This window comes from Hyposmocoma kahamanoa, unplaced genomic scaffold (genome assembly GCF_003589595.1).
Source record: "Hyposmocoma kahamanoa isolate Upper Pololo Valley unplaced genomic scaffold, ASM358959v1 90025, whole genome shotgun sequence".
NCBI classification, from domain to species: Eukaryota; Metazoa; Arthropoda; class Insecta; order Lepidoptera; family Cosmopterigidae; genus Hyposmocoma; species Hyposmocoma kahamanoa.
In genome coordinates, this window is record NW_020654578.1 from 2595 (window position 1) to 15794 (window position 13200).

A 13200-nucleotide genomic window follows, 5' to 3' on the forward strand; every position below is an offset into this window, starting at 1 on the left:
CAACGACAACGACAACGACAACGACAACGACAACGACAACGACAACGCCAACGACAACGACAACAACAACAACAACAACCCGGGAATCGAACCTGGGACCTCTGTGTGGCAGTCCCATATGGTAACCGTTCGGCCATGGAGGCAGTTGGAAATGGAGTTGGGCTGGTCATGTCTGCCGCATGCCTGAAGACCTGTGGGCCAAGGTAACCACCCAGTGGAGCCCCAAAAGCGTAAGCGTAACTGGACGCCTACGACAAGGCTTGGGTCCAGTTAGCCCAAGATCGGGATGCGTGGAGGGATCAGGAGGAGGCCTTTGTCCAGTAGTGGGATGCATCAGGCTAATTGTAATACTAAATGACGAGACGAAATAGACGTGCGCCTGGCGGTAAGTGACACGCCTGTCCATAACAGTTGCTGTGCCACTAAGAGCTTAAAATCACAAAGATCTGAGGGGCACTGCAAATGCGCCTGACATCCTGAGACAAAAGTTGACAAGTCCCATGTGCCTGTAATTTCACCAGCACCTTCGAAACCAGAACGCATTAGTGCTCACGCTACTGCTTGGCTGCAGGAATAGTTTAGGTTAGTACCTTAGAATAATAACGCAAGTACTATATTTTTTTCCATCCTCTAAGTATTAGTATTTACACGACACAACAACCCAACAAAATAAGCTTAAATAAAACAAAATTGTGATACTATTTCGTTTATTACGTTCCGCGGGAGTTTCAAAATGGCCACCGTAAAATTCGATAGATCTTTGTTCAGAACTATAATAAAATTAGAACTATCAGAACTATAATAAATGCCAACTGTGTCCATTTCGCAGTACATGAGGTACATGATACGGTTGCCAAAGGGAAGTACATCAAATGTCAAAACAAATGTTTTTCCAAGTGTTTTATTGAATTATTCGCAAGTATTGTAATAAAATGGACAAAAATATTGACAGTGAGAACAATTAAGTATTAATAAAAATTCGTCGCTGCAGCATTACGGGATGTGGCATTTGAAAAAGCGAAGATCGACCGAATGTAACATTGTACAGGCACGTGTTATTTTTCTGTCTGTAAATCACACAAAAGCCCAAATATCTCGTGTAATTAGACATATTTAAGTAGTTTATTCATAAATCTTGCCAAATTTTGCTTTGGTTTTTTCAGATTGCCTGTTTGTTTGTATATTTTGATGATTGTTGTTAACGATTATTTTGAGATAGTGTTGTTCTTGGAAGCGTACATATTATCCATATTCTGTTATTAAAATAATTCACTACGAGGTTTTTATTATTTTATTATTATTATTTTTACTATTTCAAGTTTATCTACAAATAAAAAAGAAAATAGACTGGTTGCAAATCATACATTGAATCAAAGACCATCTTCATTTATTCGCTTCATTTTGAAGAGTCAAATTTTAACGTAACTTTGAATGGGACTAGATTACATGATAATGCAATTCCATCATTAGGTTTTTTGGTAAATAATTTTATATTTAATTTAGATTAAACAAGATTCATTTACTAGGCATTCTAGTTCCTGAAAACAAAATTATCCACTCGTTTCCGATTTTTTCCACTGACAACTCTAACTACTAAAAATTCTTAATTTATAAAGTCAGCAATACAAAGACCATGTTGGTCTAACGTTGCTGAGTGAAGGCCAATACCAACGTATAGACAGCCTATTTGCCTTGCCTTGCCTTGCCATCGTTCGGTATCACTCGACTAGCTGCGAGGCTCCGCTTAGCTCATTTGATGTGGCTTGTCACAACTCGCAGTCGCTTGTGACTACTTGTATCACTTCGGAGAAGTGTCGATTTTTCTGCACAAATCAAAGGCGCTCGGCCAATAGTAGTCAATTGAAATTGTATAATCAGACATTTGCATGCTATTTAATTATTTTTTTGCTTTTATTTTCATTCCGCGATTTCCTTTCCCCGTTTTTAAATTCCTATTAATATCTAAAACCCCACATCAAAGTTCCACAACACCAACAACTGCGACGACAATGATATCCTGAAATCTCAAGAAGGTAGAAAGTATTGGAAGAATTATCAAAAATTGGCAACTCAATCGAAATTGCATATGGCCAAAGGCTGGATGCCATAGTGCCAGGAAACAAGAAAAAAAAGTAACTTCGCGTCGCTACTCGTATCCACAGACTACTACGTTCTCGTATCTAACATCGCGACGCCACTCATGCCTAACTTCGCGCGATGCGAATAGCGAAGTAACCGTTTACACATGCGTATCGTGCATCGCATCGCTATTCGCATCGCTATTCGCACGAATGTGAGAACGCGGAAGAGTTCCGCCGAATTTTGACACAACAATTCTTTTTTATTTTACTTTATGGCTCAATATTAAACATATGCTCGGATACGCACATCTGTTAAATTCTGTATAAAACGTCAATCAAGCGTTTGTTTCCATTTGGCAACAACATGCATTTAAGGGTTAAAGCTCTGAGTGGCACTGCAAATGTTATGGACAGTGGTGTAGCTTACCATCAGGTGCACGACTTGTTCGTCCCGTCACTTGACCTTATAAAAAAATTAAAGTAACATGTAAATAATAAATATATAATCACAAGCCTACCCTAACAAATAAAAAATTTTGAAAAAGAAAACGGTCTCCGAAAACCAAAAGTAGAGAATGTAAGTTGAGTAAGAAGTACTTTCTATTTAAAAGATCTTATATTATATCTGAATTTTTCGAAGATAGCAAAAAAGTTCACGGAACGACCGACGGAACGCAGCATTCTGGACTTTAAACGTATTAACCGAGTGCGCAATACAATGCTGCGGCATTGCCGATGTGGGAAGCAAAACAGCCAGGCTCAAATGGTATTGGGAAAGCTATTTATTTTATTTATTTATTTATATCAGGTAACAAAAAGACCCATGTATACATACCTTATAGACTAACATACATAACAATATAAAAACAAAATACACATATATTACATATACCTTAAAAAACTAACATACATACAATATAATAATAATAATAAAAAAAACTAATCTACATGATTTCACTTATCGGCGACGTGCGGCGCAATCTGGTGTCAGGTAACAGGCCGCGGAATCGCCGATATATGACACCCTTCGGCCAAAATTCCTCTTTCATGAAGGTCGAAAGATGTTCGGTCGGTATTCTCACCACAAACGAATTAAAGTTCACGTTGCGGCGAGACTCCAACCGCTCGACCCTCAGGGTGTAATTGGCTTTATGCCTGATATACTCCACTATCTCCTCAGACTTCAGAGTAATGCAGCCGCGACAGGTACATCAACGTCGTCGGTACGGCCGGACGCAGCAGGAAGTTCGGTCCTGTCGGTGCTATGCGACACTGGTTACGGCTGGTGTTGTATGTTAGCCGGATGCAAATAGAAGAGAGATGGGCAAATATCGTCACTCCTTGGGTGCCCCAAGATGGAATGCGACGCGGATGCCGGCGTGGCGGCCTTGAAGGCGTGGCGGGATAATTTTTATGGGTTTGAGAAGGAGTAGTGGGAATTGACCAAAGACAGGGAGCAGTGGAGGATTTTGAGGGAGACTTTGCCCAGCAGTGGGTTAAGTGATAGGTAAAACATTTTTAGATGTAAATGTATGAATATACTTAGTAAATTCTCAAAATGTAAATTATTTTAAGATATAAATGTACGAATAATGTATAATAATAATAAATATAAAAACAACAATATAATACAGCACGTTCAAAACTATACCGGCACTAAGCGAAAATCTCTTTTAAATGCATTTAAATTATAATTGTAATTGTGTACCTGTACCTATTATATTCTTAGTTTGTTAATTATATACAGGGTGTAACCGCAAGGTGTAGTCATATTAAAGGAGCCAAACCTATACTTGATCTAGACCCTCTGTGCAAAATATCAAATAAAAATAAGTGACTTTTAATGTTGATATAACTTTAATTATGTTTGTATAAATAGTGATTGTCCGAAACAACCACTGCGTCACAACTCTATTGCTAGTTACGTTACTACGACTTCACAAATTCATTAATGAAACCTGGGCGGAGCGGCGAAAGAACAGCTGACTACAATTGAAATGCCACTGTAAAAACATGATTTGAATATGTTGATAACACGTTAATATTAAGTAACAAAATCTTTAAATACCTAGAAAAATCGAATTATTTCTAACAATATTATTTTATACCATACCTAGGTACGTACTTATTTACATACAATTTAAAGGATATTTATTTACTTATTAAGCCCGTAGTTACGCACGCCTTCATCGTATACACATTCTACATAATTTTGTATTAATACATTTATTTACGACAATTTTACAATAGTGGATACTTTTTTAATTGGTACTTACCTACTGTGCAATTCATACACGTTTTAATGAATTTCCTACGAATTGTAATTCACTGTTGTACAATGTACGAAATATTGACTTGTTTACGATAATTTTGAATAATAAGTACAATCACTACACGCACTGCTGGCACATTTCACACATTTACAGGTAAAGTTCAAAATGCCGACCTCCATGCAATATGCATATTTCCGTGCGTCGGTACAGAGACTGCTCTACTCTTTGAAGCATCTGCCGAGTGATTTGACTAAACGCCATTTCGATCCGCTGCCTCATTTCTTCTGCGCTTTCACAGGACTCCGCATAAACAATATTTTTATATGACCCCACAAAAAAAATCGAGCGGTGTCAAGTCTGGGGACCACGCTGGCCAGGGTACAGGACCTCCCCGCCCAATCCACTGCGGGAGACGGTCGTTCAGATGGGAACGTACATTTCGAGCAAAATGTGCGGGTGCTCCATCGTGCTAGAAAGTCATCCCATGTTCCATCACGAGTCTCACGTATTGTGTCACTGGCAGGGCCATCAGAACGTCACCCAAGTCTTCTGTTAGGAATCTTAAATAATTGGCCCCATTCAGACTTGCCGGCAAAAACACTGGACCGATGACGGCACAACCTATTATACCAGCCCACACGTTAATCCGCCACTGGTGTTGAAAATTTGATTCCCTTGATACGCGGGGATTCAAATGAGTCCAAAAATGTTCATTATGCATATTGATAATGCCCGCACGCGTAAATGACGCCTCGTCTGTCCACAGTACCGACGAAGCGAAGTCGGGAGACCTCCCAACCTGGTCGCGGTACCAGCGGCAAAATGCCAAACGTAGATCATAGTCCGCTTGTAACAGCTCCTGCGTTCTTTGAAAATGGTATGGGTGCTGGCCATCATCCCGTAGCACACGCCACACACTCATATGGTTCACACCACCAAAGGCTGCCGCAGCACGACGAGTACTTGTCTTTGGATTGCCGAGAAAATGTTCCAAAACATCTGCCTCGAATTCTGGGTCTCGTGAACTCGGCCGGCCTTCAGAACTGGAACCACGGAACGATCCACTATTATGAAGTCTCATAACCATCTTCCTGAAGCATTCCACAGCAGGAAATGGTCGACATCGATTTTCTGGGACGCCATCAATAAACTTTGCCCAATAAATTTGGCGAGGCTGGCGCAAGCTCCCATCGGCTGCGCCTACGCACAACATCATCTCTTAGTAATCACTATTGCTTAAGCGTGACATAGTTTAAATAAACACAAAAACAAGACACAAACAAAACGATGACACCTATTTAGTCCTCACAACGCAAACGGCAATTACAGACTGTTACAAAAAATTAAAAAATAGCACCTCTGCCTCAGCGGCGGCACATCAAAGGACGCCGACTGAAACGCAAATTTTGGAATATAGGGTAACGTTTTCATAATGTACCTACAGGGTGAAATTAAAATTATTACCATCCTTTTGAAATAAGACCCTTCTCCTGATACAAATTACATCATTACATACACATTAAACGAATACCTATATCCTACGTCTACGACCTTCAACGTTGCACTGCATACGCCTTTGTTTGTAAACAAGCTCTGACCATCACCCGTACCACTTCCACATAATGCAAGAACTGACTGAGTGATTACGGATATACTGCACTAAGGAGGCAGTCACCCATCGGAAACTCACGACCTCCGAAAACAAAGCCTAACACTAACCACTACACCATGGAGGCAGTCGACTATGGGAATCAAATCCACAACCGCCGAAACGAAAGCCTAACACTCTAACCACTACACCATAGAGGCAGTCGACTATGGGAATCAAATCCACGACTTCCGAAAAGAAAGCCTAACGCTCTAACCACTAGACTATGGAGGCAGTCGACTATGGGAATCAAATCTACGACATCCGCAAAGAAAACCTAACACTCTAACAACTACCCCATAGAGCCAGTCAACTATGAGAATCGAATCCACGACCTCCGAAACGAGTCTAACATTAACCACTAATCCACATCACCATGTATAAAATCAAATGCTGGCGGCGAAAATCAAAGGTGATATTTTTGCCGCCAAAGTTGCCGCCAAAGGCTTGCGACTTCGCTACGATTACGTATCGCGTACGCAAGGCGACTAATCTTGATACTTTGTTTATTTAGGTAAGATTTTTTATGGTTTTACAGTATTGCTAATTTAAACTATTCTAAAATATTTCTTTAGATGAGTAGATATTATTAGGAAGTAAGAACCTTAATAGGTTCAACGGATATTAATTATTTCAATTTCACCATGTAATAAACCCATACCCAGAAAGTTGTCGTGTGTAGATAAGTCAAATTAAGCGTAAGCCTGTTGTTAGAAACGTGCGCTCAGCAATAGACGTATGTAAGTTAGTAAAGTACTATTTTTTGCACAAGGTTTAGTCCACTGCACTTGCATAGTAAGTACTGGTTGGAAACTTGACATTCTCGCATCTTTGAAGATTTCGGCAATTATCTCCGAAATCCAAGTTTTCTCACGATATTTTCATTCCAAGCAAGTGATGAAAATTTATTTTATTTTTATTTTTTATTTTTTATTTATGGCACAATGTACAGACATCAGATACAGAAAGTGAGGAAAATAAAAACACTTAAAAATTAATACAACAGGCATATCTGCGCCCAATTATTACTGTGCTCAACATTCATTTTAAAACATTTAGATATACTTAAACAGACACTAAATCAATCATAAAAAAAAATTAAATTAAATTAAAATTACAATAATTAATTCGTGGTCAACGATCAAAACTAATTTCTTGACGTTTACCGACCTTCAGGTTGCACCTTTACGATGAAAGTGTCCCAATACAAAATTTCAACTTTTTGGGAATTCAAAAGAAAATAAGATTTCAAGTTTTTTCATATTTTCATATTATTTTATTTATTACCTACTCTTGAAGTACTAAAGGTGATGGCCTTATTAGTCTTTGAAAATAATGAGGAAAAATGGAACTTTACAACTGAAAATTGTTTCTGATCATTTTAATGTTCAACAATTTAAAAACATAATTTACAAAAACTAGTCGCCAATAGGTCTTTTTTTTAACGATTTTTTGTTATCATTTAACGTATTAAGAATTAAGTCTTTTTAATGTTCATCAGCTAAGCAAGATGTCATAACCCTTGATATTGTTTTGTGGTCCCTGTTTCACAATTAAAAAAGAAGAAAGTCCACGAAACAAAAAAGTAAGTCCCTTTAAAAAGTAAGTTACTAAAAAAATTTTTTTTTTTTAAATATTAAGCGACGGGTCGAACAAGTCGTGTACCCGGTGGAAAGCGTCACGCCTGTCCATAACAGTAGCACTGCCGCTCGAAGGCTACTGCTACGGCGTCCATCTCTCTGAGACATAGTTGACAAGTCCCATGTGCCTGTAATTTCACCAGCACCCTTACCCTTCAAAACTGTAACACGGTAATGTGGCAGTACTACCCTGGACGAACTCACAAGGAGCTCTACTGCTACTAGTGATTTTTGAATATGATTTTCGGAACGAAAATGGCTCAAATGCTAATCCGTCAGTGGCAGCGTGTTGTCTTTGCAAATGCAGATTCAACAATAAATGCGGCGTTAATATTTCGACGCGGGAGTAGAATTTTTAAACTGAAAGAACAAAATGAAAGGGACCTTTATGAATCAGTGCTATTCGAGCTTTAATTGCACAATTTCATCTTCACCACAGTGTGACTAATGTAACAAAATATTTTTTTAAGATGGTTTTACGGTATAAACTCATTTTTTAATTTTTTGATTTGGGTCGCTTTCATTGTAAGGGTGCGAAGTATTAGTCGGATAATTGCGTCATATTGCGTCATGCGTTAGAAGAAACATACCGACGCCGCCATGCGTTAGAACAGTACCGACGGATAGAAAGAGACAAATTTCATTCATTAAAATACAATAGATGAATGCGTATGGTAAAAAGAAACCGAGATAACTTTAAATATGTGTTTTTTAGAGGACATTAGTTTTATTAATGGATATTAAATGGAAATTTGTGTATTTTGTATGTTTGAAGATATGAAGTTAACGAAACCATATTACGTTATTATGTACTAAGTTTTAAATAATAGTTTTATTATGAACTAGTGTATTTTGGCAAAGTAATCGATAATATTTATTTTTCATTAAATGTTCACACGCATATTACATGAATAAAATAATAATAAATTTAGTAAATTATAACATAGTAATAAGAATATGGCATTAAGTACTTTATCATTTACAATAACATGCCTGAATTTCACAATTTTTTCAAGTTACGTAATTTGGTTGTATTATGATACTCAATAGAGATGTGATGTGACTATTTATTTTCGTTAAATGACATCAGCTGATCGAAACTGTTCATGGCGAAATTTCCATAAATAACGTAGTTTGTACTAAAACAACTTTGCTAAATAGTTTCATACCATTAACTGAATCCGACCTTCAAATATGACTACACCTTGCTGTTACACCCTGTATATATTCTAATATAAAATACAATATAAAATATCAATGTGAAATGTAAATATTGAGAACCTCGGTAGCATAACGGCTTAAATTGTGTCACTACTGGATACGGAGGTCCCGGGTTCGATTCCCGGTAGGACCAATTTGGGAAATGAACTTTTCTAAATTGGTCCAGGGCATTTGCCCCAGGGTCAATTTCATTGCTCAGGTACTTATAGTACCGACAGGGAATTCCGAGTTTGAGACCAGGCAATTTGTGTGAAACGTTCAGAAAGTACCTCAAACTCAACATTTAAGATTTAAATCCAACTTTATACTGTAATAAGATTCCGATCGATATACAATTTTCGTAATAAACTGAAAGTTCGGAATATTTCCTTTGGGTTATTTTTTCATATTAATTTAGAACATAAATGTTTACTTTTCTTCTTTTGCAAAAGTGACAGTGCCCTGCATTGACTTACAAATACAAAATCTAATACAAAAATCCTAAGACAAAAATTGTAAGTCAATGCAAAAACCACGAAAAAAATGTCCCAAGTCAACCTATTTAAACGTAGTGACATGTAAAGAAATATGAAAAAGCTAAAACGTTGAATTTAAATTGTAATGTCATCGCAGTACTGTCTAATTTTGCTTGCTTCGCTGTCAGTCGAACAAACGAAGACTAAAGCGTGAATGACGCTCTATAATAATAATAAATATAAATAAGTAGAAAATAAATAAATTAAAAAAAAAAACTAATACAAGTAATACATTAAAAAAAAGAAATAATAATAATAATAATAATAATAAATACACACAGTAAATGCGAGTGTTAAGTTAAAAAAATAAAAATAAAAACAAATAAATAATGTGACTAAATAATTGTCCTAAAAGTGAATTCTGTCTATGCCATATCTAGATGCGGGATGGATAAGTCATAATTCTTACATCCATGTTTTTGTTTGTTGCGTGTGAATGCCGGCCGCATCGGAACTAATTGCAGATAAATTCATCTTAAAACGTATGATTTTAATTTTTTGTCTACCTACATTATTTTTCTTAATACGCAGTGAATGGTGATGGTTGTATAGATTTTAGTGCGCTTTACTATTAAGTTTTGAAGTAAGATCTTAAATTTTCTCTGTAAGTGAATTTATATTCTTAAGAGAAATAAATATTCTTTAACCACATATACGATTTTAACGCCCTATAAGTTCGGACACTTTTTAGCGCGGACCCGACGTCCATATATTGTAAGTCAATGGCGCCCTGATATAATTTCCATAAGAAAAAATTTTGGCATTTGATAAATGAAATTACAACCTCAATTTATTAGCCTTCAAGAGTGTTTGAAAAGTGTTTTGTGTTTGAGAATGTGTTTTCAATGCAACAATGTAAATTGTTTGTACATTGTAAATTATATAGGATTTTTTGTTAATAAATTCTTAGTAAATTATAAATAAATCCGAGTGCGTGATTTGCCTTCGCACATTCCGCGCTCTGAAAGACCCGCACATCCATCAAGTTAAAGTGAACACCGTCTCATTTACTCCAGTCAATTTACCTCTACCGTCCCCTATCATACCATCAGCAAATATGTATACCTACTCGACCCAAATGGAACGACTAATTTTATTATTATTTCAGAATATAATAGTAAATGTACGAATTAATGTGTAGAATCGCCTTTTAAAAATTTCACACATCTTTACGGGTAACTCTGTGTTGTGTAATATGAAGAGCAGGTCCCTGTTCCTTTTAGGGATTTATCTTCCCTAGCGATCGCATTTTTAATAAACTGATCTTACTGAAATGAAGATCTCGACAAAAAACAAAGGGTAATAAAACTAAGACTTTTTATATTCAAGATTTATTTATTTAGCCGTTTTAAGTCGTTTGAAGAAATTTACCAATGTACTCTTATTATTACATTATATTAATTGAATGAAGTCTTTAGTTGAGAGTCTCGGGTAGGGTGATGGCGGGGTTGACAGGGCGAAGATCACCGATAAGAACGGGTTCAACCACAACGGGGAAGATGGGAGTAGGGGGTTCAGGTTGAACGGGGAAGATGGGAGTAGGAGGCAAGACAACAGGTTCAGGTACAGGCCCAATGGGGAAGATGGGAGTAGGGGGCAAGACAACAGGTTCAGGCACAGGCCCAATGGGGAAGATGGGAGTAGGGGGGTTTACAACAGGCCCGACAGGGTCAACGACGGGAGATACTGGGGGCTGTACAGCTCCAGCGGGAGCGTTGATGTTAAGGATGACCTGCACAAGGGGAGAGCTTGCGGGGGTTGGGATCACGCCAGGCTCGACAATAGCGGGGCCGACCACGATGGGCTCAAAGACATCAGGCTCAACAATAGCAGGGCCGACAACGATGGGCTCGTATACATCAGGCTCAACAATAGCAGGGCCGACAACAATGGGCTCGTAAACTTCTGGTTTAACTATAGCGGGGCCGACAGCAATTGGCTCATAGGTGTCAGGAACTACAGGAGCCGGGCCACCTGGTCCAGGGATGACGTATCTAGCCGGGCCGGCAACGGCGACGGCTACGACGGCGGCAGCGAGTAGAAAGAATTTCATGTTTCCTGTGGAACAAAGAAATTTATACTTTAGCGTTAGATTTTAATGATAATAACAATAAAAAGACGCGACATGGGGATTAAAAACTAAAAATATACTTAAATTATTCGAACCATTAATAATATTGGCTTATTTGGGTATAATAAGTTATGGTTATCAAAGAAATAACGCGAAGAAGCTGTCTTTTGCCAACAAAAGAATTTTTTTTTGAGATTTCAGGAAATTTCAAAAGTTTAGTTAATTTTATTGAATGCTTTGATTAGATCTGAGTAAAGATTATTTCATTAGTAGATCTATAAATATAATGTATTTTATTGTTGTTACCTGTTGTTAGCTCAGAGCGTCGACCAAACTATACTTACGAAAACAAATACGTAGCTTTTATACTATAAATTTATCTTCGATAAACAACATTATCAATGTATGAATAAGAGCTTTAGAATCATCAAATTTTACAATGTGATTCAATGCTTAATATTTATTGGGCTATAAATTTGAGACATCCGCATATGATTAACTTTGATAGTGCATGTACGTAACACGAAAACTTTTGTTTTAATTTTAACGCTCAAAATAGTAGTAGTGTTTACAAGTCACGTAAAGAAAAATAGACAAACTTATCATACAAATTTAAACACTACAGTTTATAAGCAGAAGATTTCTTCGAGGTCCGTATTATGACGCATCGTGCGTGTCCAGAACCCTGGCAACATTTCCCTTTTCAATACGCTCTGTATAAAATATTTTTTATTATTATCAGATCAAAGCTCAAATAAAATAATTTTATGTTATTTTATTACATCATGGAGTTAAATTTCATACATTTTTTTGTAAATCTATGGATTAGTTAATTACAGACTGGTTTTTTATTATTATTGGTGCAAAAACCAAACATAAAGAAAAATTCTTATGATTAAAATCATGAGTTCGAACCAGTGTCTGCTGCAGACACCGACAGCAGAACTTGCGCATTTTTTGAGTTTGTCACAGTTGGTTTTTAAAAGGACACTTATGAAGTTTCTATTCTATTTCAATAGTAATTTCCTCCTTAACACTTATGCCTGTAGACCTAGTTAAATTGAACATTGAGGCGTATAACTCCATAGTCATGTGGTAAAAACAGAAAGAGATTTTAATAGAACTAACTGCTAAACTAGACTGTATTTTTTCTTCACTTCGCGGTTTGCGTGAGGAATTTTTGGAAAACAAATGGAAAGGAAAAATAATTTGGAAGAAAGGACCAGTGACGTGCGATTAAGGTTAAACAGAAATACATAAACTTGAAAATTATGTATATATGACAAATGTAATATAATAATTTGATACAATTAAAAGTTATAAATGAAGCCAAACATGAATAAGATTTAGGATTTAGCTTTCAAATGCGAACATTCTTTTCTTATCATTGTTTGTCTATCTTTTTTATCCGTGAATTTAACTCATTGTGATATAAAGTGTTTTACACAACATTGAGCTCGTGATAAGAATGGCTAAATTTCAATTAAAAAATGGCTAATGTTTTGTATAACACCAGTCAGAACAAGGAATGCTTATTTATATCTTAATTCATATCTATAATATCTCAATTTACTGTGTTAGTTAAATAGACAAACTCAATTGTTCTTTGTAAAGAACTTGGCGCCTAAAACTATTTTTAACATTACAATATTAATATTATAAGCGATATATCATAACTTTAAATATATTCAAACTGTTTGCCAACAATAAAAGTTGAATCGATATTAATATCAAAATCACGTTGGTAACAA

At 36.5% G+C, this 13200-nt stretch overlaps 1 protein-coding gene across 1 annotated transcript; it reads right to left on the reverse strand.

Annotated features, from left to right (window-relative positions):
• Positions 1 to 10730: 10730 nt before the first annotated feature.
• On the reverse strand, positions 10731 to 11436 carry LOC113236223 (proline-rich extensin-like protein EPR1). The gene has a single exon (XM_026472230.1). It carries the CDS (start codon positions 11429 to 11431, stop codon positions 10793 to 10795), a length of 639 nt encoding a protein of 212 aa, XP_026328015.1. The 5' UTR covers positions 11432 to 11436; the 3' UTR covers positions 10731 to 10792.
• Between the last annotated feature and the right edge of the window lie 1764 nt (positions 11437 to 13200).

Coding starts and splice junctions, on each gene's coding strand:
- LOC113236223 (XM_026472230.1), bottom strand. CDS start 11,431: ATGAAATTCTTTCTACTCGCTGCCGCCGTCGTAGCCGTCGCCGTTGCC.